At 36.8% G+C, this 27392-nt stretch overlaps 1 protein-coding gene across 4 annotated transcripts in view; it reads left to right on the top strand.

Moving 5' to 3' along the window:
* Positions 1–27392, top strand: part of NARS2 (asparaginyl-tRNA synthetase 2, mitochondrial) — a 132839-nt gene that overhangs the window by 73004 nt on the left and 32443 nt on the right. For all 4 annotated transcript variants that reach the window (XM_040489484.1, XM_040489485.1, XM_040489483.1 and 1 more), the window contains 3 exons: positions 16072–16204; positions 20295–20393; positions 20501–20538. In XM_040489484.1, coding sequence (XP_040345418.1) covers positions 16072–16204; positions 20295–20393; positions 20501–20538 — 270 coding nt within the window. The remainder of the gene's footprint in view (positions 1–16071; positions 16205–20294; positions 20394–20500; positions 20539–27392) is intronic.

Genomic DNA, 27392 nt, shown 5'->3' with positions numbered 1-27392 from the left:
AAATATCTGTGTTTTTTTTTTTTTTAAGATCTAATTGTCTTCATGAAATGATTCATGAATCGGGCATTACCCCATCTAGCAAGTAGAAGGGGGACTCCTATAAATATCTGTGCTTAATTTACTATTTGAACTTCATTTTTATTAGCTTGAGTGGTGATGATTTACTTTCATTTCTCGTTAGGCTCTGCATTATTTGTATGATGAGTTAGTGCCTTTGTCTAACGCATTATTAACTCTGCAGTATCAGCATACCACCTTGCAAGTCTAAACATGGGCTTCTCTACCTATTTCTAGTATTGCATTCCTTTGTGAAGGCTGTTACTAATTTTCCTTTTCTCCACTTCAGGTGTATCAGAGAATCAGCCCCATTCTTCTTTTATCTCAGGTCTGGCTGAGCAAAATATCTAAAGGACTGAATGCCTTTGAAATAAGCACGTTTGCTGTGAGTTAAAAAAAATTACCAGTCAGTCCTTTGAGGAATGATACAAACAGAACTCATTTTGCATAAAATGCAATGCCTGTTAGCATTGTCTAACAGGTTACTATAGTGAGGTATCAATTAATCTGTAGTAATTTAAGCATTATGGACAGTAATTGGAGCTATAAAGAGCAAAACTGATATTATTATTGTCTACAATTACTGTGTAATCTTGTCCAAATTGTTTTGCTCTGGTGGGTTTAATTACTTTTTTAGGAGAAGGGGGAAAAAAATCTGTTTATTACATGTTTGTAGAATTTAGGTTGGGTTGGGAACAGAGAAAATTTGTGTCATTTGTCTTTTTTTTCCCCCCAGCTTGTTTTCTTCTACCTAAAAATAACTCTGGGTACTCATTTATTCGGTAATAATTTTAGTGTTTACCCAGATGGTATGTAACTGTGTTGGACACCAAGGAGAATGTTAAAAATATGGGACAGACTTGTCAATTGACATATAGAGGGTTGCCAGTGCTATTACAGAGTGAAGTAGCTACTGAGATAATGTTATCCCTACCAGAAAGTGCTGAATTTGTCCAAGCAAATTGTCATATAGTCAAACTTAAATTAGAATTCTCCTTTAAAAAAAAAAAAATGAAAAACAAAAAAAACACTTTTTTCTTTTTTTAAATGTTTATTTATTTTTGAGACAGAGAGGCAGGGGAGGGGCAGAGAGAGAAGGAGACACAGAATCGGAAGTAGGCTCCAGGCTCTGAGCTGTTAGCACAGAGCCCGATGTGGGGCTCGAACCCACGAACCGTGAGATCATGGCCTGAACTGAAGTCAGATGGCTTAACCAACTGAGCCACCCACGTGCCCCAAATTAGCATTCTCCTTTTATACATACTAGTTTTGTAAGTTTATCTGAGCCTCCACTTCCTAACTATAAGGATGAATAGTAATGGCCACCTTGCAGAGCTATTGTGAGAATTAGATACTGTGTGCAGCCCAGTGTTTATCACAGTTTGACGCTGAAATGGTAAGTGCTGTGATGATGGTCGTTATGACATCTGGGACCTGTAGAACCCAGCGTGATTATAAAGAAAGAAGCCAAGGTGTTGTAACCAGGAAAAATAGCAGGCAGCCAGTTTCATAAGAGTAACAGCACTGACGTTTATGCAAAGCAGAAGACTGAGACAAATAGTGAGTCTGCCAGAATTCGAAACTCACAAGACAAGACAGGTCAGAAGGTTAAACTATACCAGTACCTTGGAATGAAGGAAGGGATTAGGACACAAAAATAAGATACCTTTCAGAATTTGAAGACCAAATCAGAAATAAACTCTGAGAGCAGATCAGGTCATAATCTACCCTAAGAGCTGTGGTCAGCTATGTTGACAATGAGACATCACTGAGTTCTGGAATCTCTTGTTCTTTGAAGTAGATGATTGCTATGCCCCTTCTATGGTTCCAGGAGCCTGACACTTCACCTTTTATAGTGCAGTGATTAGAACTTAAGTAACAGGCCAATTGAGTAATTAAGCCAATGCATGAATAAGCGCTTTTTGTTATTGTTGTTTCTCAATCAACTTTATTGAATATACTTTATATATGAGAAAACCACCCATTGTAAATGTACAGTTCAATAAATTTTGACAAATTAATAAAGCCTTATAACCACTACTGTAATAAAAATAAATATTTCTATCACCAAAATAAAAGTCCCCTGTTTCCCTTTGCAGGCAGTCTCCCTCTCTGGCCCCAGGCCCTAAGCAACCATTGATCAACTTTCTGTTGTCACAGACTAGAATTTTCCTTTTCTGTAAGACTCCTGGGTGGCTCAGTTGGTTAAGCATCCAACTTCGGCTCAGGTCATGATCTCCCGGCTTGTGAGTTTGAGCCCTGCATCGAGCCCTGTGCTAACAGCTCGAATCCTCGAACCTGCTTCAGATCCTTTGTCTCCCTCACTCTTTGCCCCTCTCCCATTCATGTACTGTCTCTCTCTGTCTCTCAAAAATAAATAAACATTGAAAAAAATTTATTGAATTTTTCTTTTCTAGAATTTCATATAAATAGTATTTATATAATTTGTTTAGGTTTATATAAATAGTATTATACAGTATTTACTTTTTTGTATTTGACTTCTTTCACTCAACATAATGCTTTTGAGATTCATCCAGTAGTTTGTTCCTTTTTATTGCTAAATATTATTCCATTGCATGAATATACAATTTGTTAATTCACTTACCTTTTGATGGACATTAGTTTCCAGTTTGGGGATATTATAATGAAACTGTATAAAAATTTATGCACAAGTCTATGTGTGCACATGTTTTCATTTCCTCTGGGTAAATACCTAGGAATTGCTGGATTGTATGGTAAATGTGTGATTAATTTTATAAGAAACTGCCCAACAGTTTTGCGAAGTACTTGTATTATTTTATATGCCCACCAACAAAAGATGAGAGTTCTATTTGATCCACATGTTTGACAAAAATTGATGTTGTCAGTATTTTTTTAGTCCTTCTAAGTATATGTCTCATTACAGTTTTAATTTGCATTTCTGTGATGACTAATATTGTTGAAATTTTTTTTCTCATGTGCTTATTGGCCATTTATGTATCTTCTTTTGTTAACTGTGCTTTCAGTTCCTTTCCACATTTTTGTTAGGTTCTTTGTCTTTTTATTATTTAGTTATAAGAGTTATTCATATGCTTTAGATACTAGTCCTTTATCATATGTATGTATTGTACATACTTTCTCCCAGTGTGCCTTGCTATTTCCATCTTTTTACAGTACCTTTTGAAGACTACAGGTTTTTTTTATTTTGTTGATACATACTTACTCACTTTTTTCTTATTTGATTCATGATTTTTATATCTTACTCAAAAGGTTACAAGGATTTTCTTCTATTTTTTTCCTTAGGAATTTTGTCATTGTAGCTTGTACATTTAGGTCTGTGATTTCCCCTCCTAGTCTATATAAGCCTTGAGGGCAAAGGCCATGCCTGATTTATTTCTTTTTTATAGTGGTTAGTAGCCTAATGTTTGTTTAATGAAGAAATAAATGAATATGACTTCATAGTAGATAATGATTGTTGTAAGATAGTTAGGGCCTAGGCTGCTATATCTATTTCTTCTTGGTTGGTTGCTATGACCTGTAGGCTTGAATTACTTCTGTACTTTTGACTTTTTTCACCAATCTTTCTACTTAAAAAAATTTTTTTTCCATCAAAAAATACATTAACACACCTGGAATAATATATTGGATCTGTTTAGATATTTTAATGTAACATCATTTCATTTAACAGAATTTCGTTTTACCGTCCCATATTGTTGGTATGAATTTCTTTTTGTATGAATTTAGAAACTTTGGTGTTATTAAAAATTATTTTAAATCACCTATAAACTGTGTACATGAATTACAGAAACCACTTGTATGTATTTTGCTTTAGTAAGACAGATTTGCTTCCTTTTTTATAAAATAAAAGGAAATTTCATTTTTGCTTCTCGAAAAGAAATTGGTAATAAGACACTCAGCCAGCCATGGTTTTTTGCTTCTCTCTCACCAGTAGAAATTGGTAACAAATAAGCTCACTCACATTTGTTAGTTGATAATCGTATTTATTTCTCCTGATGTCAGTTCCCACTTTATCTCCTATTGTATACCCCTGCACTGAAAAATTAAAACCCATATTTTGCCACTTGAAACGGGTGCATAGAACAGATAAATATACATGTGTCACATAAATCTCTACAATTTGGAGAATATGCAAAACCTGAGCCAGCCATATTTCACATTTAAGAGGCAAATTTAGTGTGTGGATCATGATGGAGGTTGGAAGATAAAGATAAAAACCTAAATGTTTTTGTTTCTGTAACATCTTTTAGTGACTTTTACTTAGTTTCTTCAACTGGGTAATTATTCTGTGCTTTCCTCCTGATTCTACTTCACAGCAGTATAGTGCAAGATTCAGTGAGAACATTTGAAGTCTGGGAAGACTGTGCTTTGGGGACTACTGTATAAAGAATTATCTCAAAATTTACAAGCATGCCCATTGTAGCCAAAATATGTGTTTGATATAATAATACTGGTATTTCATATATAGCTATTGAGCATTGAGTATGACAGGAGAATTTGAAGATACCTGCTCAAATTGTTCAATCCAAAGTGTCCCTACCTTTTGTGTAGATTATGCCATAATCCATATAATTAAAAGTATTTGTTTTTAGTATTATTCAGCACTCATTGTTTCTTTTTGGCATTTAGTGTCGTATTTATAAGTGAAACCAAATCAAAAGATGGAAGAACTATTCATTGTATCATGTATCTGTTTTGAATGTTCCTTCTCAGGAAACCACTATCATTGGAGAATAGTTGGTTCATCCTCATCTTTTGAAGATGATAAATGCAATGGCTTATGGTTGGCCATGAGATGATTTAATAGCCTGTCAAAGCCTGCTTCTCAGAGTTAGGTATGCACATAGATGGAAAGTTAAATAAAAGCTAGAAATATGGATTACTGAATAATTCTTAGGTTGTGTATCAGTGCCTTTCAGAAAGGCAGCCATTTTATCAGAAGAGGAAAACTATGGCTCCAAACACAAAGCAGGGCATTATTTTTATAAAGGAACAGATATGAGACAGGGGAGGAGAGCCACAGGGACCTGACATGACAGGTCAATAGCTGTGGGTAAAGTAAAACATGTATGAGTAGGCCCCAGCAACTCTGGCCTCCTTTGATCCCTTCCCTCATGTCCCATTGTCTGAGCACATGTTTTTCTCAGTTGTTTATCTTCTGTATTCATTGAGAATTTAGCAGTCTACTTTGGTGCTAGACAGTAGGACTCACTGCGGCAATGGGAGTGTTCTGTATCTTCACTGTCCAATACAGTAGCCACTAGCTGCTGTATGTGGCTGTTGAGCACTTGAAATGTGGCCAGTTTGAGAGACTGAATTTTTATTAATTTTACTTAATTTTAAGTAGTGTAAATGTTAAATAGCCATATATGGCTAGTAGTCACCATATTGAACAGTGCAAATTTAACTGACCTCTGGCCAAAGCATAAAGCATTGAAGTCACTCGTGTTATGTGCTGTGAGGTGCTAAGGTTTCTGTTGCCCTTAGCACAGTAATAATGCTGGACAAATACAGGTACTCAGGGTGTGTTAATGTTTGTTGAGTTAAATTGAATGGACAGAGAGAGGAGAAAGGTAGGAAGTATGAAGAACTGAGTGGCATTGTGGTCAGGTGTTTGGGGCTCTGATGCCAATGCCTGCTCTTTAGTTTTAGTATAATTTTGTCATTTTTACTTTTTATTGTGTTCCATTAGTTTGTCCATCCTGTGTCTTTTTTGGTGCCTAAATATTGCATGGACACAAAATTACTTTTTAAATAGATGTGTAAGTAAAGTATAAAGAATAATGATATATTCAACACTCTGGTCCTCCCAAAATGTTTCTGTAGTCTCCTCTACATACTTTCCCCTTCCCTCCCCATGAGAACTAGCCACTAGCCTCAATTTTGTGTTTATCATTTTTTGTTCATAGTGTCATCACATATGTTCATAAACAACTCATTTTTTAGTTTCACAAGCTTTTGAATTTTGTATAAATGGAATCATCTGTGTGTATTCTTCTATGACTTCCTTTATTCACTTAATATATTCCTAATAGCCTCCACATTGTTACCTTATATTCATGTTGCATAATCTATTCATTTTCGCTACTGTGGGATATTCCTTTGTATGAATATGCCACAAATCATCTATTTTATTACTGATGGGTATTTTTTCCTAGTGTTTTCCTAGTGCATTGTTGTGCAGCTCTGAAATCCCTGTATATGTCACTTGGTACACTCGTAAAAGACTTACTGCAGGGTCTAAATGGGTATTTCTCTATTCTGTGTCTTCCTTTTCTCCTCTCACCCATCCTTTCCCTCCCCCTCCTCTTCCTCCTCTTCTAGAATACAGGGAAAATGAATGCAGAGAAATAGAGATTTTTCTGCATTATTTCTGCAGGCCAAGTGTTCCTCTAAAAGCATCCTGCCTCTGTTTCTAGTCTGTCATGGTCTCTTTATGCTTTTGTGTTCATAGAACAAGCTCTGATTTGGAGTTGGTCAAGAATATTAAAAATGTCTTATTTCATTCTTAGTCTATAGCTCTTATGCAAATGGTACCTCTGTACCAATTATTTGTCCCTTTTATGTTGCATTATAATTGGTAATTAGAAGGTCTACATCAGCGGTTCTCAACTCTAGCTGTCCATTAGAATGTCTGGAGGGAAAGAAAGAATGTCTGGCAAGCCTTTTAAAAAATATAGGTGCATCATATTTCAACTCAAGCCCCCAGAAAAACAGATTTAATCGGTCTGCAGGTGGGACTGGGTCTCATGATTGTTTTTGAAGAACCATAACTTATTCTACACAGTCAAGATTGAGAACCCCCCCCCCTCCAGATCGGTTGTCCTCAAAGTGTTGTCCTTGGACCAGCAGCATCACTTGGGAGCTTGTAGAAATATGACCTCTCAGGCCTACCCTAAGACCTCCTGAAGCAGAAACCTTGAGTGTGGGGTCCAGCAAGCTGAATTTTAACAAGCCCCAGGGAGTCTAATGCTGCTGTAGAACCACTGCAGTACATCGTTTAAGCATTTACAACAAAACTTCCTTTTACTCAGTTAGTAAACTGACTGAATCCTTTTAGAATCCACAGTGTTCCACAACAGCTTTAGACCAGAGAGTAGCTAAAGGAGGTAGGGGGGAAAGACACATGCCAAAAAGAAGTCATTTTTGGTAAATCACTGAGCCTGAGCAAAAGGGATCTTAAAAGCTATAAACTTTATTGGATGTGTTACCATTAGGTTGTAACCTAAAATGAAATGAAAAAGTATCCTGATTGACCATCAGTGCTTACTAAGAAAGGGCTGTAGGTAGAGGAAAGCGTAAGATGGGAAAGAGCAGCCGTAAGTGGTCGGAAGTGGCAGTCTCAGAGGTTGCAAGCAGCTGAAAGAGGAGTCAGAAATAGCCACCAAGAACAGGATGACCATGTTGTATAGTGTTTTTTGGGTAGCAAGGATACAATAAAATGTGTGAAGTACCTCATGGACAATTAGTTCCAATAAACTTAAAAGAACTTTTTATTGTGATAAAATACACGTAACAAGAAGTTTACTATCCATGCCATTGTGCAACCAGCACCGCTGTCTAGTTCCAGAACATTTTCATCACTGGGAAATCCCATACCCACGAAGCATTCACTCTCTATTCCCCCTTCTCCCTGGTCCTTGGCGCTCACTCTTCTGCTTTCTGTCTCTAAATATTTGCCTGTTCTGGATATTTCACAGAAATGAAAGCTTACAATATGGGGCTTTTCATGTCTGCCTTCTTTAGTTTCAGCATAATGCCAAGGTTTATCCATATTGTGGGGTATATTAGTACTTCATTCCTCTTTCTGGCTGAATAATATTCCTTTGTATGGATATGTCACCTTTTGTTTTTCCATTAGTCTGTTAACATACATTTGGGGTTTTTCCAAGTTTTGGCTATCATGAATAATGCTGCTATGAACATTCATGTACAAGGTTTTGTTTCAACATCTATTTTCATTTCTTTGAGGTATATACTCAGAAGTAGAATTGCTGGGTCATATGATAATTCTATGTTTAACTTTTTGAGGGATCACCAGACTTCTCCACAGCAGCTGCACAATTTTACATTCCTACAAGCTGTGTATGAGGAGTTTCTCTACATCCTCACCAAAACATGTTATCGTTCATTTAAGAATTTTAGTCAAGAGGCTTTCTAAAAAAGGATATCAATTAGGGAATCTAAACAATTTTTAGAGTAGTGGTTCTTAATCATGGGTTCACATAATAATTACTTTTGGAACTTTTAAAATATACTCATTGCCACCACCCTTCTGAGTGAAGGTCTCCAGAGATAAAGCCCAGAATTAACACTCCTCATTGAGAACCATTTTCTGAAATGGTGATTCTCAAGAATTTGGTCTGGAGATTCCCTGAGGCCTCCTGAGATCCTTTCAGGAGAGGCCTTTGAGATTAAAATTATTTTCATAGTAATACTAAGACAGTATTTGCCTTTTTCATTCTCATTCTCTCATGAGTGTACATTGAAGTTTTCCAAAGTCTTCGTGACATGTGATAGCACAACAGATTGAATGCATAAGCAGATATGAGAATCCAGCTGTCTTCTATTAAGCCAGACATGAAAGAGATTTATAAAAATGTAAAACAGTACCACTCCTCTTATGAATTTTTATTAAAAAATGTTCTTTATGACTTATATGGGTTTATCATTGTTTTAAAATCACAGTTTTTTAAATTTCTCAATTTTGATGGTAAATACTAGTGGACATAACCTACATAAACAAAATCCCTTTGAGATCTTCAGTAATTGAAAGTATAAAGAGGTCTTGAGACCAACCAAATGAGAACTTAGACCTTTGGAAAGAAAGGAAACAAACAAAAAAGTAGTTATTACCCATTTGTTGGACACTTACCATTTAGTTAATATGAGGTTAAGCTTTTCACATATTTTGTTTCATTTTATCTTTATAATAACTTCATGACATATGTATTAACTACATACATACATATGTATACTACATACTTAACCCCATTTTCACTTGGAGAAATTTATTCTCAAAAGAAGTTAACTTGGCTAGTTCATAAGTGGAGGAGCCAGGATTTCAGTTTAAGTTTTTAGAGTACATGTTCTTAATCATTACCATAACCTTAAAAAAGTAAGGGTCATTTGTACAGGATGTAAGCCCAGGAAATTGTTGGTAGTTCAATGCCATAATGACTCATCTACCTCTAGCATCAGGCCTCAGAAAGATAACCTTAGAAATCTTTACAGACTTCAATAATATGTAAATACCATGTGGTGCACGTACCACATTTTGTTCTCTTTAGTGGTCCTCATTATAAGGGCTGTTAAATACGAGAAGTATAAGAAGGATAATCTAGGTATGAATAGATGCAGTTGACAATGTTTAGCTTTAGCTTTTTTGGAAAAGTGATTTTAGTGTCTTATTGAAACAGGATAAATATTCATTTAGGACTGTCCGCAAATTATGGCCTTTTACAAAAATCTTATTTTCTAAGACCTCCTATCCAATCAGCCAGTCCTCTGAAGAGCCCATCATTGCAGGAATGATGAAGTGGAATAATTGTTCTAAATTGTTGGTATCCACTGTCACAAAAGCAAAAGAATCAGCTGTTGCTCTGTTTACATAGAATAAGACTTAGGGTGATTTTTTTCATGTGATAATATTTCAGTTCATCAAGAAATAAAATCTTTGCTACATAGAGAAGTTCACCAGATCTAGTCCTTTTCAAAAATTTACTTGTTGACTATAGAGTAAAAACTAGTATATGGGCAGTCACTTTTCAAAAAACTGATTTTGTTATCTCCTAGTGCCTTCTGTGAAAAACTATTTTAGAAAATAGCAGAATTTTTTGCTTAGTAATTTATATTCTGTTTACCATCTTCCTCATATTACTCCTCTATCTTCACCCCTAACCTAATGCTGTTTCAAATATTCAGTTTGGGGATCAGCACATTTTATGGAAAACAAGTTATTTGCTTATTTGACAAACTGTAATTGTCTGGTGTTGTTGGGCACTGGGTTAAGACTGAGGGTAATATGATGAACCAAAAAATAGATAAGGTAATGAAATCTACAGACAAATGAAGGAGATGGACAGACATTAAACAAATGATCACATCTATGTGTTTCTTGGTTGTTTTTTTTTTTTTTTAATTTTAAAAGGTGCTGTGAACAGGAGTACATGGTATTACTAAAAAGAGCCTAATGGGAGGATTGACTTAAGAAAGCTAGAAGATTGAAGACAAAATGAGGGTAGGGGAAGGTGTGAGTTGCATTTGTGACAAGTCAGCAGATCAGTCGAATAGCTGATAAGCTTCTGGAGCCTAGAGAAGAAATGTGGGCAGGAGATATAAATGTGTGAATTGTATGCCGATAGCTGATTGATTGAAATTTGTTGGCTGAGGTGAGCTCATTTAGGGAGAATGCATACCGTGAGAACAGTGGAGCTTCTAGTGACTAAGTATTGAGGAACTCTAGTGTTTAATAAACAGCTAGAGTAGAAGGTAAGAGACAGAGATGGACATCAAATAAATAGGAAAACTAGGAGAATACAGTGTTAAATGTTTCAAGAGGAGAGAATCTTCCAAGGAGAATCAAATATCCAGACTTTCCTATTACCATGCTTGTTCCTACCTTAGACCTGTGTGCTTGATGTTCCCTTTTCTGGAATGTCCTTCCCCCGGAGCAAGATGTTATCTCCTTGGAGAAGAGTAGCCAACCCTCCAGGATTGTAGTCAGATTCTCTTGATCTTTGAAGCTCATTATACAGTTAAGATTAAATTTTGTTTGGGCCTCAAACTCAGTACTAAATCAAATATTTAGGAAACATTAAAGACAATTTTTTAAGAAATGTTTAACAGTGATGGTAGAGAATAATTTTTAGATTTGAGGATGCATCCTCCCTAAGGCATCTTGACATGAATTGTTGAAATGGTGAGATTTCCGTCTTACACCCTTCCACCTAGTGTATCATTGGATGGTCAGAGGGAGAGGGGAAAGCTGAAAGGTAGGGGTCCGCTCTGTGGAAATAATGAATGGCAAATGTGTCATAGTATTGATAAGCCAGTGGATTCAAAGCAGTAGTAAAACAGATAATTTCTTTCTGAAAGATGGGAATACCATTTGACAAAGACTGTTTTAAAAGCTAGGTGAAAGCTGTGAGTTCATTTTAGTTCAATGGATGTTTTTTGAGCTGACCACAGACAAGTGATAGGAGGTTGGGAGTGGGGGCCTTAGGGAAAGTTGCTGATCCATCTTCTGCTGAATAAGTTCTTCCCCAGCTAAGGAACAGTAATTCCTCTATTCTTTCAAAATATGAAGATTAGCTCTTAAATTTTAGGGCCCAAAAGAATAAATGGCCAAGCACTCAGTGACCATTTTATAGTAATCCACTTACCAATTTATGGCTGTAGTACAACCTTTTTTTGGTAACTTTATTTTTTATTTTTAAAAAGCTGTTTTTGTAGTTAAGTTGGTTGATGTGTATTGAATGTACTTTTGTTATCTTAAACATCAAGTCCAAGATCATGGACTTGCCTTATATAGTTTGCCTCTCTCCATAATTTGGCACAAGAATGCTTTTTAGTGCTGAGTGTTTTCTTTCTCTGCTGGTCTCTTCTCACAGCAGTACTGGCCTTTCACCTGGTTTTGTGTCTTATTTTAGAAATGGCCTTGTTGTCAGATCTTATTTTAAATGTTGGTTAGTCCAAGCCTTGCTGCAAATGTCTTTCATGTCTGTGGAAGACAGAAAAGAAGAAGAAGTCAGCATAAATTAAAATACGAATGATTTCACATGGACCTAGAAACAAAATTGTTGTAAAAGACACTAGAGATTAATGCCAAGCTACTCCTATCTCCCACTCATGTAAGAATTTGAGACCAGAAAGGCTAAATGACTTGCTAAAGGTTAGGAAATATTGATGAAAATTTATCATTCTTCTTACATGAAGGCAACATATCCTAGTAAGCTATAACTTTAACACATAAAACAAATAAACTATTCGTAAGGTAGATAAATATATCAATATAATAAATACAATACAATAAATATATCAAACTACTCACCCTGATTATCTCTGAGAAGAGTATGGGGGGAGGTGCATTATAAAGTTTTCTTTGTAATTCTCTGGGTCTGTCAGTGTTCAGTTATGAGCATCATTATTTTCATATCGTGATAAAGGCCGTGACCACTAGGATCAGATCTGGATTTGAATCTGGCCTGTACCACTTAAGAGGCTGCGACTCTGTGACTTAAGGGAAAGCTTCTTAACCTCTCTGAAGTTCCATTTCTTAGCTTGAAAAAGAGAAGAAACAATACATACTTTATTGAGTTAACTATAAAGGAATTAACTGTAAGGTTCTTACAGCTAGTGCGTGGCCTGCAAGGAGTACTTCTAACGGCAGCTGCTATCGCTGGTACTACTGCTGCTGTCCCTACTTTTATAAGTGAACACTGGGCACTGGCATAAGATGTTCATTATGGAATGATTAAATGTTCCTCTGCTTAAAGACTAGATGCTGAATTAGGCAGTTTTGTACCATAGCTTCCAGATCATTTTAAATTTCTGTTAATTCAGAGGAAGCACATGGCCATCAGTTTTTACTTACCCTATTAGAATAATACTTAACTCTTGGGTACCTCAATCAGAGCCTGATCCATATTATAATTAAAATAAGAATCCCTGACATTCTTCATTATTTTATACTAGAGCGGCTTACCCTACATTGCTAGGGAAATTTATTAACCATCGTTAAACTAAAAATCCCTATTGCTACTCATCTTTGGGCACCCTACATAGAATTGCCGTGTGAGAAGCAGATGTCCTTTTGACTGGAACTTGTAGTTCTTCTTATAAACTATTTTCTCTGTAACTAGTATCTTCATACAGATTATATGTGTCTTTTGAAAAACAGTCTCATTGGCTTTCCTTGTATTTCAGGAAGATCACTGATGACATCTCAGAAAGAAATGTCATTTCATTTATGTAGATATACTACTGACAACCTACCTAGAGATTGTGTAGTCACAGATTGGAAACCCAGGGCCTTATAATTTTTTAGGTTATTATTTGGAACAGGCCTAGATTGTTTGACACCTTTTAGGTACTGAGTAACAGCCACGGTAAAATATATCTGGGTATTTTTCTGTACATTATTTGTAATGTTACTGTTTGTGAGCATGCTGTACTTTTCCACTTTACAACTGAGGAAGCCTGTCATCATCATTAGTACTCATTCATTCAGCATGAGCACCTGTTTTATCTTAGGCACTGGAGATGTAAATATGAATAAAACATGATTCCTGCTCTGGAAAATTTCGTAGTTTATTGGGAGAGAAAGACACATATATAATTGCATTTCAAAGTGATATATTCTGTATAATACATGAACAAAATGTCATAGTCCTATAAAGGAGGGAACAGTAAATTTGGGGATGTATGGTAAGGTTACAAAGAGAAAGTGGCATTTGAGCCAAGTCTTAAAGGATATTTGGGAATTTGCTCTCTGGAGAGAGAGGAGCCAGTGATGGTCATTAGAGGCAGGGAACAGCCTAGCAAAGGCCTAAAGACTTGCCTGAGCATGCTGTGTGAGGGGAGTATCTTCAGCATAACCAGAGAAAAGGCTTTGAGAAAGAAAGTGAGTCAAAGTTAGGAGTTTGAATTGTACCATTTAAACAGTAGGGAATCATTGAAGATTTTTTAAATTATGGCTGGTATAATCAATCACACATGAGTTTGAGAAGTCATAGTAGCTTGGGGCTGGAGGAAGAAAGACAAGTGGCAGTCACCAGTTAAAAAGTTGTTGTAGTTTGGGGCGCCTGGGTGGCTCAGTCGGTTAGGCATCCAACTCTTGGTTTCGGCTCAGGTCATGATCTCACAGTTGGTGATTTAGAGCCCTGAGTCAAGGTCTGTGCTGACAGTGCACATCCTGCTTGGGATTCTCTCTCTCCTGCTCTCTCTGCCCCTCCCCTGCTTGCACTCTCTCTAAATAAATTAATTAATTTTAAAAAGTTGTAGTTCTCCAGGCAATACATGAGAGTTTACACTAGCAGTATCTTTGAAGATTAAAAAAAAAAAAAAAAAAAAACGGGGGCAGGGGCACCTGGGCGGCTCAGTCAGTTAAGCATCCAACTCTTTTTTTTTTTTTTCAACATTTATTTATTTTTGGGACAGAGAGAGACAGAGCATGAACGGGGGAGGGGCAGAGAGAAAGGGAGACACAGAATCGGAAACAGGCTCCAGGCTCTGAGCCATCAGCCCAGAGCCTGACGCGGGGCTCGAACTCACGGACCGCGAGATCGTGACCTGGCTGAAGTCGGACGCTTAACCGACTGCGCCACCCAGGCGCCCCGTTAAGCATCCAACTCTTGATTTCAGCTCAGGTCATGATGCCGGGGTCATGTGTTTGAGCCCCTGTCAGGCTCCACGCTGAGCAATGGGCATGCTTGGGATTCTCTCTCTCCCCCTCTGCTCCCTCCCCAACATGCACTCTCTCTCTCTCAAATAAAAAATAAAAAATAAAATAAAATAAAATAAAATAAATAATAAAGGGAGGGGCAGGGCAGGGAGTCTGGATTTGCGAGAGTTTTCCTAGGTGTAAACAATATGATATGGGAAATGTGGGCAGTGGGAGAGCTGGTTTGGGTGATGAGGTGGAGTAACTGAGATTAATAGAATTGTGGAAAGTGAAAAAGGAGAGGAAGGATTGTTCTTTGTTTTTTGTTTACTCTGGGAGCAGGGCAAGGATTTTCATTTTGCACAAGGTAGGGTCAGTGTTTTCAGGAACATTCTAGTAGGCACGTCTGGATCTGAAGTTCAACAGAGGGGTTACCATAGTAATATTTTTGAGTTCTTATTGTTTATTTTTCCATTAAAAACTAAGGTTCTTGGAGGTTAACTGATTATGGTTTCAGGAAGGTGACTAGAACCAAAACATAAATTCCTAAGCTTCTTACCAACTAGGCCTCAACTAAAATAGCCTTTTGAAAGAAAAAATAAATATCTTGATTTCCATTATAATTGTCTTACTGTTTTATTTCCTAGACTATCTTAAAAAAAAAAAAAGCCCAATGGGTGGGTGTGTGTGTGTGTGTGTGTGTGTGTGTGTGTCCATAATCTATTTTCTGCACTATTTTCTGATCTTAGTGTTGTTTGACTAATGCCAGTCAAATGATGAATACTCACGATAATAGCTGAGGAGCCCCAAGTCTCTTGTTTTGTCCTAGCAAAATCTTAAAATTCAAAGATTAGATAGTCCTCAGGAAATACTCAGTATTTCATATATGTTTGATTTAACCCCAGTTGTTGGCCTGATTCCACATGAGGGAGACTCTAAGTGTTAAAGAATGAAAGTGTAGTGTCCAGTTTTCTGCAGGAATTGAAAAGTAAGATTTTCCCCCACTATTTGAATTGTTGCGCTATGAGCTATTCTCTTGAATACCAGAGAATAAAGTAGACAGTTCTTCAAAATCCGTCCTCACCCCCAAGTTTCAGGGGTCATTCAGCGATCATTGAAACACTTGGGTGGTTGTGAAGGACCTGAGGAGGATTTGAGCAAGACAGATCACCATACATATGAGATACTCTTTTTTCACTTAAAAAAAAAAAATGAGCATACTTTATCCATGTGAAATTCTTGTTTTAACTGTGACTATATAGAATCTCTGTGAAGCTTGTTGGGCTGTGGTATTTTTCCTTTACTTTGTTCTTGATTGCTGCGAAGTGTAGTTGCCTGCTGTTTAAGGCAGCTGCAGTTGAGTGCGCCCAGAAGTGGTTGATTCTATATTTAGTAAGCCATAGGGTTTGTAAAGCATTTGCAAATTCCTTCGGGATAAAATGGTTTCTATAAATGTAACATTTTTAATGAAACTATTATTATCACCCATTAGAGAAATACAGCAGCTAATATGGGTGGATTTGTGACAAGACAGAGGCACAAAACCTTTTATACTTAAGAGTACACTGAGTGTTTTAAATACTTAAAACTAATAATGTGAATCCTGTTTTTATACTTTTAATCTTGAATTGCAGAGCTTTTACTCAAGTGTTTACCTTTGGTCCAACATTCCGAGCAGAGAATTCTCAGAGCCGGAGACATCTGGCAGAGTTTTATATGGTAGAAGCAGAGATTTCTTTTGTTGAGAGTCTTCAAGATCTCATGCAGGTAGGTATGCAAGTTTTAAAACAATTTCTGAATAACAGATATCTGTGAGATTGAAATGCTTCTGTGTACATCTGTGCATTATAGGTGTTCATGGAGTGAAGAAGATGGAGAACTAAATTTGATAAACATTAAGTGCCTTTAAAGTACAAGAGTCAGACAGATTTAAGCTCATATCCCAGCTCTGCCATTACTTTTGTTTTGATGTTATCTAACCTTGATGATCTTTAGCTTTCTCAACTATAAAATGAGAATAATAGTAACTATTTCATAAGGTTATGGGGTGGAGTAAATGCAATAATGTTTGTATAATGTAAAGCACCTAGTATTGGGCCTGGCATATGGCAGGCTCAGTAAATACTAGCTCTTGTTATTTGTTAGGCAAATAAATAAAACATCCTTATAGTTAGAGAAATGTCTCCATAGCTATATTGGAAAGCATGTACAGGAGCCAGCAGAGCTCTGTTTGGGAAGAAGAGGGACAAGAGGTACGGCCAGAGAGATAGTTAAGAGTCAGATCATGAAAGGAAGACTTTGTAAATGCCATACTAACTAGTTTGGACTTAAAGGAGAAAGAGTTCTCAGTTGGGAAAAGCCATTGTCTATTAGTTTAGAAACATCTCTTACGTAACAATTTAATTATTTAGAGGGAGATAAAAATGGGGGTGGGAGCTTTTTTAGGAGGCTGTGGCCATAATCCAGATAGAGCACATAAGCTCTGAATTTGGATGGACCAGGAATGTTTAGCTCCACCACTTACTTGCTATGTGACCTTAGACAAAGGAGTTAATTCTCTGAGCCTCAGTTTCCTCATCTGTAAAATGAGAGTAATAGTTCCTACTTTATGCGGTAGTTCAGAGGATTACACAGATAATATATATAAGGCACATAGCATAATAATAGGTCATGGCACTTTGTACCCAGAAATGATTGTTGTTATTATGAATTGTCTCTCCAGTACCACTAATATATTAGTTTGGATTTGTAAATTCAGAATGTTTCAACTTTCATCAACTCTCACTTCTATTCATTTTGTATCTTTCTACTCTTACCCAGTAAATGGCCCAATTCTACTTAAAACATAAATACCACATATATCATCAAATAGAACGGACTTACTATTTTATTATCCGGTCCTGGTTGGATTTCCTAGTAAACAAACTATAGAGCAGATTTGGGGGTTGGGATTATTGGGGAATGCTCTGGAGAACAATATCTGTAAGGAAAGGAAGAAAGCTGTATTGGGCAGAGGGAAAAGTTGAACTACAATGCATTTACAGAGGCCTTAGCTAATTCTTTGAGGAACTTTGGAGCTGGAATGTTCATAGTTGTCCCATAGGAAGACAAGGGGGTGGTGGGCCTTTGTTCTTTCCCTGTCAAACAGTTACCTGACATGGATTAGTCTTGGAAGAGACATACTCTTGTGTAAGACAGCACTCTTGGCCTGGCCAGTTCCTGAAGAGGAATCCAACCATGAGACATCAGCAGTTAATATTCCAAGTGGAGAAAAAACTCTTGGTCCTAAAGGGGTGTTTTGACCATATCCTACAGTATCCACTTACCCCTTTAACATTTCCCACTGATTGTTCTCGGATCAGTGTTCCCCAGGGGACGTTTTTGGTTGTCTCTCCTAGGAAGTGGATGGAAGAGACGGGTGAGTGGTTGCTACTGGCATCTGGTGGGTAAAGGCTAGGGATGCTGTTCAGCATGCTAAAATGCACGGGTCCCTCCCCCTCAACAAACAATTATCTGGCCAAAAATGGCAACAGTAATGCTGTCAAGTAGCTCTTTTCTAAGTTGTGGGGATTCAGGATCTGAGACTCACGAGGAGGCTTAAAATTCCTTAAGCAGCTTTCAGTCTGAGCATACCACCCTATTCTGTATTACTCTTTGATTTAGACAGTGAGAGTATTGTAAGCAGTGGGACCACACCCTTTACTCCCTGTTTTTGCCTTGACTCTCTCTGTCTCTCCTGCCCAAACATAGATATCAGAGAAAAGTTCCAAAGACAAAAGTTAGATTAGAATGTATTAAACATGATAATCTTTGCTCTATAATTGTATATTCTGTAACTAAATAATTCTTATTTGGTATTTCACTGAGTGGTACTCAGCACACACTGTTGAATGATTTTTAATTAATTGAAATGCAAGCTTTTCCTTAAAGACAGAAGAAAGATGTGCGTCCCTGAAAATTAATCTTCTGCTTCTCTTAATTTTCTCCCTTTTATAAATTACATTCTGTGGAAATTATTATCTTGATGAAAATATGAAATCAGAGTAACAAAGGATTTTCCCCTCAAGAGGTATAAACAAATAAATATTACTATTTTTGACCCATTGAGTAATATATTTTTAAAAACATCTGAAGGTTATGCTAACCGTTCAGTTAAGTTTCTGTTTTCTTCAAATATATTTATAGAGCATAGTCTGAAAGTCAAGGTTAGAGAAGGCAATGATTTTCTTCTTCAAATGGAAATTTACTGCTCATGTGAAACACACCAGTTTAACAACCCCAGTGGTCAAAGTCTTCATCTTACAGATAGGTGTATTGTACCCCTCACTAGTACAGGCTTGGTATCCAATCAGCATGTTTTTGTGTGTTCCCCATATGTGCCAGCTTTTGTTAGTGATTGAGGTATATGACCCTTCATAAATAATTCAGTTACTTTGTGATTTCTTTATCTCACTGTTAGATTGAAGGTAATATAGGCTCAAGGGAAAAGATCTTTAGCTTCCTTTTGTTCTTCTTTCATCAGGTTTTTCCTTACTCTTCTACAAAAAAAAATATATATATATATATGTATATATATGTGTGTATATATATATATATATGTGCGCGTGCACACACACACACTATACAAAAAATAAATGTATCTGGTTGTCCGTTGGTAATTAAGTATGTTCCTGTATCTGGTCATATTAAGTTAATTCAGTAGATGCTTGTGCCCCACCCTGTGGGTGCCATGATAGGGTGTACCAGAAATGCAAGAGAGGAAGGGAAGATACCTGACTTTGAGTCAGCCTGTACTTTTTTTTTTTTTAATTTTTTTTTCAACGTTTATTTATTTTGGGGACAGAGAGAGACAGAGCATGAACGGGGGAGGAGCAGAGAGAGAGGGAGACACAGAATCGGAAACAGGCTCCAGGCTCTGAGCCATCAGCCCAGAGCCCGATGCGGGGCTCGAACTCACGGACCGCGAGATCGTGACCTGGCCGAAGTCGGACGCCCAACCGACTGCGCCACCCAGGCGCCCCGAGGCAGCCTGTACTTAATGAATGTCTGTATCTTTCTGAATACAACATTTAGAGGGCCTAATAGCTCCCTGACTTCAGACCAAAAATTTTAGTTTTGATTAGAAATATCTTCCATTCCACTTTTTTTCTTCTAACAAGAGTTTCTTCTGTGAGATGTCTGTGGATACTCCTAGTAGAATGAATTCTTACATACTGATTTGTGTTGTATCATGATTTGTGTTCTTTTTACTGTATGCTTTAGCAAAGCAAAAATCTACGTAGATTTATCTCTCTATATATAAAATCTATATAGGTGTATCTCATTGCTCCTCTAATTTTAAAGTCAACTTTCATTTACCAGTGACTGAATGAAGCACTTCTCAAAGTGTCTTACTGTTCACAACAACTAATGTTTGTTGTATGCTTCTCTGAACCAGGTACTAAAGCTAAGTCTTACACATGGATTATCTCATTTAATTATCGTAACAATCCTGTGAGCTAGGTACCATCATTGTCCTGATTCTACAGTGAGTATACTGCAGTTTAGAGAGATGTCAGTTTTGGCTGTTCGTTTAACATCCCGCTTCAATAGTAAGTATTGAAACTATGAACAGAAGAGTCATACAGTTTTCTTTCTTTTTTTTTTTTTTTTTTTTTTTTTTTCCCCACTCTGGGAAGAAGTTGCACTGCCTCCCCAAAGCAATCTGGAAAACTGAACTAACTTGGTATAGTCCATTCAGGGATTAAGAAGCCTAATGGATTGATAGCCGCTAAAACCTGGAGATCAGTCCGCACCCTAAACAGGTTTTCATATAAAGTAGCCTACTTGTCAGGCAATTCCATGTCATTTCTCTTAGGTTATGGAGGGGCTCTTCAAGACTGCAACAATGATGGTTCTTTCAAACTGTACTGAAGATGTTGAACTCTGTCACAAATTCATAGCTCCTGGTCAAAAGGTAATTAGTTTTGTGGATAAAATCCAATCCATCTACTCTTTAAGTATATTAATTACATATAATAAATATAATTGCATTTAATAATTTTTTTCTCTTTTCTTACCAAGGACAGATTAGAACATATGCTAAAAAACAACTTTTTAATGTAAGTAATTATACTTTCTCTGAACTTTGTTTACACTTTATCACAGTATATATTGCACTCCATTAAATTTTTATATATATATATATATATATCTCCTTATCACAAGGAAGGCCCAGGTTTTAAATGTTTTTATACCTCTTATGTCTGGTTCCTAGGTGATAATGTTTCATGAATAAATAAATGAATAAATCATAGCAAGATAAATGAACAGAGTAATTATTAATTGTATTAATGCAATTCAAACTAATACTGACTTTAGTGATCAAAATTTGGCTCAATTAAAAAGCTTTTATTTTAATTCCCATATAATTAACATAGGGTATTATATCAGGTTCAGGTGATACAATGTGATTCAACAATTATATACGTTATTCATTGCTTATCATGATAAGTGTATTTTTAATCCCCATCACCTCCCCACCTCCCCTCTGGTAGCCATCTGTTTGTTCTCTATAGTTAAGAGTCTGGGGGGTTTTTTGGTTCGTCTGTTTTTTTCTTTGTTTGTTTTGTTTCTTAAGTCCTACATGTAAGTGAAATCATATGGCATTTGTCTTTCTCTGACTGACTTAATTCTCTTAGCATTATACTCTCCAGATTCATCCATGTTGTTGTGAATGGCAAGATTTTGTTCCTTTTTTTATGGCTGGGTAATATTCCATCGTGTACATATTGATACCACATCTTCTTTATCCATTCATCTATCAGTGGACACGCTTCCATAATTTGGCTGTTGTAAATAGTGGTGCAATAAACATAAGCATGCATACATTTTTTTTCAAATGAGTGTTTTTTAATTTTTTGGGTAAATACCCAGTGTGGAATTACTGGATCATATGGTAGTTCTGTTTTTAATTTTTTGAGCAACCTCCATACTGTTTTCCACAGTGGCTACACCAGTTGCATTCCCACCAGTAGTGCACGAGTGTTCCTTTTTCTCCACATCTTTGCCAGCACTTGTTTCATGTTTTGTTGATTTTAGCCTTTCTGACTGGTGTGAGGTGATACCTCATTGTGGCTTTAATTTACATTTCTCTGATGATGAGTGATGTTGAACATCTTTTCATGTATCTGTTGGCCATCTGTCTATATCTTCTTGGAGAAATGTCTGCGTCTTCTGCCCGTTTTTTAATTGGACTATTTGTTTTTTGGGTGTTGAGTTATATCAGTTTTTTATATATTATTAATACTAACCCTTTATTGGCTATGTCATTTGCAGATGTCTTCTTCTGTTCAATAGGTTATCCTTTAATTTTGTCGATTGTTTCCTTTGCTGTGCCAAAGCTTTTTATTTTAGTGTAGTCCCCGTAGTTTATTTTGGCCTTTGTTTCCCTTGCCCCAGGAGACATATCTAAAAAAGTGTTGCTGGGGCGCCTGGGTGGCACAGTCGGTTAAGCGTCCGACTTCAGCCAGGTCACGATCTTGCGGTCCGTGAGTTCGAGCCCCGCGTCGGGCTCTGGGTTGATGGCTCAGAGCCTGGAGCCTGTTTCCGATTCTGTGTCTCCCTCTCTCTTTGCCTCTCGCCTGTTCATGCTCTGTCTCTCTCTGTCCCAAAAATAAATAAACGTTGAAAAAAAAAATTTTTTTTTAAAAGTGTTGCTGTGGTTGAGGTCAGAGAAATTGCTGCCTGTGCTCTCCTCTAGGAGTTTATAGTTTCAGGTCTCACATTTAGGTTCTTAATCTATTTTGAGTTTATTTTTGTGTATGGTGTAAGAATGTGGTCCAGTTTTATTCTTTTGCATGTAGGTGTCCACTTTTCCCAACACCATTTGTTGAAGAGACTGCCTTTTTCCCATTGGATATTCTTGCCTCCTTGCCAAAGATTATTTGACCATGCAATTGTATGTTTATTTCTGGGCTCTTTATCTGTTCCATTGATCTGTGTGTCTCTTTTTGTGCCAGTACTATACATTTTGATTACTGCAGCTTTGTAGTACCTCTTGAAATCTAGGATTGTGATACCTCCGGTTTTGTTCATCTTTTTCAAGATGTTTTTGGCTATTTGGGGTCTTTTGTGGTTCTATACAAGTTTTAGAATTGTTTGTTCTAGTTCTGTAAAAAATGCTATTGGCATTTTGATAGGGATTGCATTAAAATTGTAGATTACTTTGGATAGTATGGACATTTTAACAGTATTTGTTTTTTCCAATCCATGAGCGTGGAATATCTTTCCATTTGTGTCATCTAAAAAACCAACTTATAAAATACATACATGTAATGTCTATCACTTTTGCTGTTTCAGTCTTTTTTTTTAATTTACCTTCAATTGCTCTAATATGATAATATATTCTAAACCTGGTTTTTTGGTGACTTTTTTAAATCTAAAGATCTGTGTTTTAAGTATAACACATACATTTTTCTTCATTTCCACTATCCTATACAAGTAGTACTTGATATCAGACTGTTAATTCCACTAACCGTACTAATCAGATAGGTTGTTCCATTTTACAGTTTATTATAAAACAAACACATACTTGATATGGAAAAAGAGCAATAGGCAATCTCTCCATAAATAATACAAATCATTTATATAAGTCTTAGTATTCGATGTATTTAGTGTGTATAGGAGTTAAGTTTGGTACTCAGAAGACTAGAAAAGTGTTTCTGAACGTAAGTTGGTATCATTCTTCACTTGCTATCATTAGCTTTAGGAAGTTTTTGTTCTAAGAGAATAAAGAATTCAGCCTGTCCTGGAGAATGGTAATAAGAAAAACTTGGCATACTTGACTGAGCTGAGAATTTCAGATATCAGTGTAGACCTTCAGGCTACAAGTTAAAAGTGATGAGTCGTTGAGCCTGAATAAATAGCAAAACAACAGATGTAAGATCAGAAAAAGAGGAAATAGGAGCCCTATGATAGAGAATCGAAAGGCAGTGGAGTACAACTGAAAGCTTTTGAGGTTTTTTTTTTCTTTCACTTAAGTGTATATGGAGTATGTTAACTAACTGGAATTTAAATGAAAACTTGAAAAAAGGAAAAAACAGTGTATATTGAATACTCACAATGTGCCAGGCTTGTTCTAAAATCTAAAGTGACTGTTTTAAAGCAGCAAACAAAGCAGATAAAATTCCCTTCCTTCATTGAGCTTACATTTCTGGGGAGGAAATAAGAAACAAGAAACAAATAAGTAAAACATACAGTCTGTGAGAATGAATAATACTAAGGGAGAAGAAACCCAGAGAAGAGAGAGAAGATAAGACAAAAAGAGTGAAGAGGTAGAAGTTTTGCTTAGTGTGACAGAGAAGATCTCACTGAGATGATTTTTGAGTAAAGAATTAAAGAAACTAAGAGAACTAGCTATATGGATATGTGGAAAAAGAATATTCTAGGCAGAGGGAATAGCAAGTACAAAGGCCCTGAGGTTGGGCCATACCTGGTTTGTTCAAGTAATAGGAGTGGATAAGGGAAAAGGATAATAGAAGACAAGGAAAGGTGGCAGGAGGTGGAAAATCATGTATAGCTTTTTAGGTCACTGTGAAGAGTTTGGGTTTTTGCTTGAGTAAGGTAAGGAAACCATTGAAAAGTTCTGTGCAGGACTGATAAGATCTGAATTGGATTTAACAGGATCACTCTGGCTACTGGGTGAGAACAGACCTCAGGGTGAGAGCCAGCACAAGAGTGAGAGCAGAAAACCAACCAGAAGATTATTAGAGTCATCTGGATGAGAGTACATGATGATTTAGACCAGGTATTAGATTTACACAGAGAAACAAAACCGACATGATGTGTATATGTAAATATTTATTTTTAAGGAATCATCTCCTACAGCGTGGATCCTTGAGGAGTTCAAAATTTGATGGAGTAGTTCAGCAGGCTAGAGTCTCAGCGAAGAGTTACAGCTGGGAGAATTCCCTCTTTCTTGGGAGAGACCAGGCTTTGTCCTGTTAAAGCCTTCAACGAATTGGATGTGGCCCACACTGTGCAGAGTACTCTGCTTTACTCAGAGTCCACTGAATTAAACGTTAATCTCACCCAAAAACACCTTCACAGAAACATCCTGAATAATGTTTGAGCAAATATCTGAGTACCATTGCCCAGCCAAGTTGACACATAAAATAACCATCACCGGCCAGGATGGCGGCAGTGGAGATAGTTTTTCTATTCTGGATATATTTTAAAGACAGAGCAAACAGGATGTGCTGAGAATATTCGGGAGAGAGAAGATAAGTCAAGAGTGACTTCAAACCTTTTGTCTTATACAGCTATAAAAATGGAGTTGCCGTTAACTGAGATTCGGAAAGTGGTATCCCCCTTGGGGTAAGTTGGGAGGAGGTATCAGGATCATCATCATGAGGTGTCATGTTAAGGCTGAGATTCTTTTCAGGTAGATGTTGGGTAGGCAGTTTCAGTGTACAGATCTGGAGCTTACAGAAGACTTCTGAACATTGCATATTGATAAAAGTAGTAAGTAAGCAGGTAGGAAAGAATTAATTTGGGCATCCGAAGGATCTGTGCTGGGGAGAGAAAACCAGAGAGAACGTCTTATCTAGTGAATAAGATCTAAGATGGGAAAAAAATATCCACCTTTTATTGACTATTTGCTATGTGCCAGGTAGTGGTACACTTTACATACACCAGTAGTTCGTCGTATCTTCACAACAGCTCTGTGAATAGTTGTTACTGCCATTCTGTAGATGAAGAATCAACTCAGATTAGGCAAATAAAACATGAAATGGGGATTCAAACTCACTCGTCTGATTTCAAAGCTCATGCTTTTAACCACTATGCTTCATGTTATTCAAAAGGGCACTGGAATTAATGCTAGAGTAGCTGTAGCTCCTTGCTGTCCTTATGACCGTCACATATCACTTAACTTGTGCTTTGGAGTCCAGGTCTGTAAAATACTGAGGTTGGGAAATGACCTCGTGGGCTATGTCCCATCAGTCATTGCCGGCATCATCATCCATTCCACGGCACAAATCGTGGTTGTGGTTTAAATGTATACTTGTGATGATTTGTTTAGTGTTTTCAACTCCATATGGTAGGGAGCTTGTTGGTTTTGTTTACTGTTACAACACCCCCCGTGCTTAGTACCGCTAACAGGAACTCAGTAAATATTTATTGAATAATGGAATGAATGAGTAAATGAAATTTGCACGACCATGGGATCGAGAGTATTCTTCTTTAGGCTAGGTCCTCTCCCTGAGGTTTCCTGTTAACATGTATCACTGTTTACTCTGGGCAGTGAATGCAATGAGCTATGGCTTAGAGGACCTGGATTCTAATTCTGGCGATACTTGTTATCAGCCATTAGTCAGTGGCTTAGTATTTTTCAACACATATTTGTTGGCTACCTGCTATGAGTTAGGCACTATGCTAGTCATTAACAATTCAGTAGTGAATACAGGCAAGGATTGTTCCTTTTATGGAATTTAAAATCTAGAGCAAAAGATGAATAGTTAACTATTTGAATGAATGATTATCTAATTACAACTATGAACTTGGTTAATAGTAAATCTTTAATCATTTTGAACCTCAGTTTCCTCTTCTATAAAGTAATAACTTGTCAGTGCACCTGGGTGGCTCAGTCACTTGAGCATCCAACTCTTGGTTTTCAGCTCAGGTCATGATCTCACAGTTCTCGGGTTCGAGCCCCACCTCAGGCTCCGTGTTAACCGTGCGGGGCCTGCTTGAGATTCTCTTTCTCCTTCTCTCTCTGCTCCTCCCCCACTTACACTCTCTTTCTCAAAATAAATAAACTTGAAAAAAAGTAATAACTTGTCTATCATACGGTTTAAAGGATCTAATGACCATACTGCTTAAACAGTGTGCCAGGCTAGATAACTTAAATAAAACTCCTACTACAAAACATCTAAAAATGCTTGTTAAAAATTATAAAAAAATTTTTAAATACATTATTGAAGTCACTGGAAAGTAGGAGGAAGTTCCAGGAGCTAGAAATGAAGAGGGAACTGAACACCAGAGGGGTATACATAAATGACATGACGTAGACTTTTCTCAAGGTGTGGAGTATATGCTAGATGGAGGGGGTGTTGCTAGCTTTTGAAACCAAAGATTTTAACAGCCATAAGAGGACATGAGAGTAGACCTAAGCATGATGAATTAGAATTGAGACACTCCCCAAAGTATACATACACATGCACACACACGCACACACAGAAGATACCATGTGACTTGTGTTCTTATGCATAAACAGATTTCATTGTATTCTTGGCTACTTGTTAGGATTGTTTTTTATGAAGATATATTATTTAAAGGTCTTGTGTAGTAATTGAATTTAGCCTTTACCAAGCAGAAATAGAATTCATTTATTTTATTCTTTATAGCATTAAGGTTTTTTTAAAAAATAGAGTACTTACCTTCTTTTGCTCTTCGTTTATCTGTGAATTTGAGTCAAAGAATGCGAATAATTTTCTCTTAGCAGTTTTACTCCAACAGCTTCAGAATAATTTTCTTCATTCAACAATAAAAAATTTAAATATCAAGGTAGTTTGATACTGCATCATGCAATATCAGCATCTGTTCCTCCTTCCTCAAAGTACTTTAGAAATAACTTCTGGGAAGAAGAACTATTATTCTCTGTACATACAAAAAAAAAAAATTTTACTAGAGAGAGAGTTGATAAAGGCCACTAAGGATATCCAGTGTCAGAACTGTAATTTGAACTCGAAAGCTGTGCTTCAACTTAGGGTGTAGGGAGAGTGGGGCAGAAGATCCAGAATAACAAGAGATATTTACACAGAGAGTCATTTTCTTAAAATAATGTAGCAGTAACATATCACTGGCACAAAATCCTGGTGCTTCCCACTTAGCTCTTATATTTGTCAGTATAAGGAGTAGATCATCTCAAGCAGTTGATGGAATAGAACAATAGAATGTCTAAGCAGGAAAGAAT

The sequence above is a fragment of the Herpailurus yagouaroundi genome, unplaced genomic scaffold (genome assembly GCF_014898765.1).
Source record: "Herpailurus yagouaroundi ecotype Mexico unplaced genomic scaffold, PumYag 180, whole genome shotgun sequence".
NCBI classification, from domain to species: domain Eukaryota; kingdom Metazoa; phylum Chordata; class Mammalia; order Carnivora; family Felidae; genus Herpailurus; species Herpailurus yagouaroundi.
The sequence above is the reverse complement of the archived record's forward strand: the minus strand, read 5'-3'. Positions and strand labels throughout refer to the sequence as shown.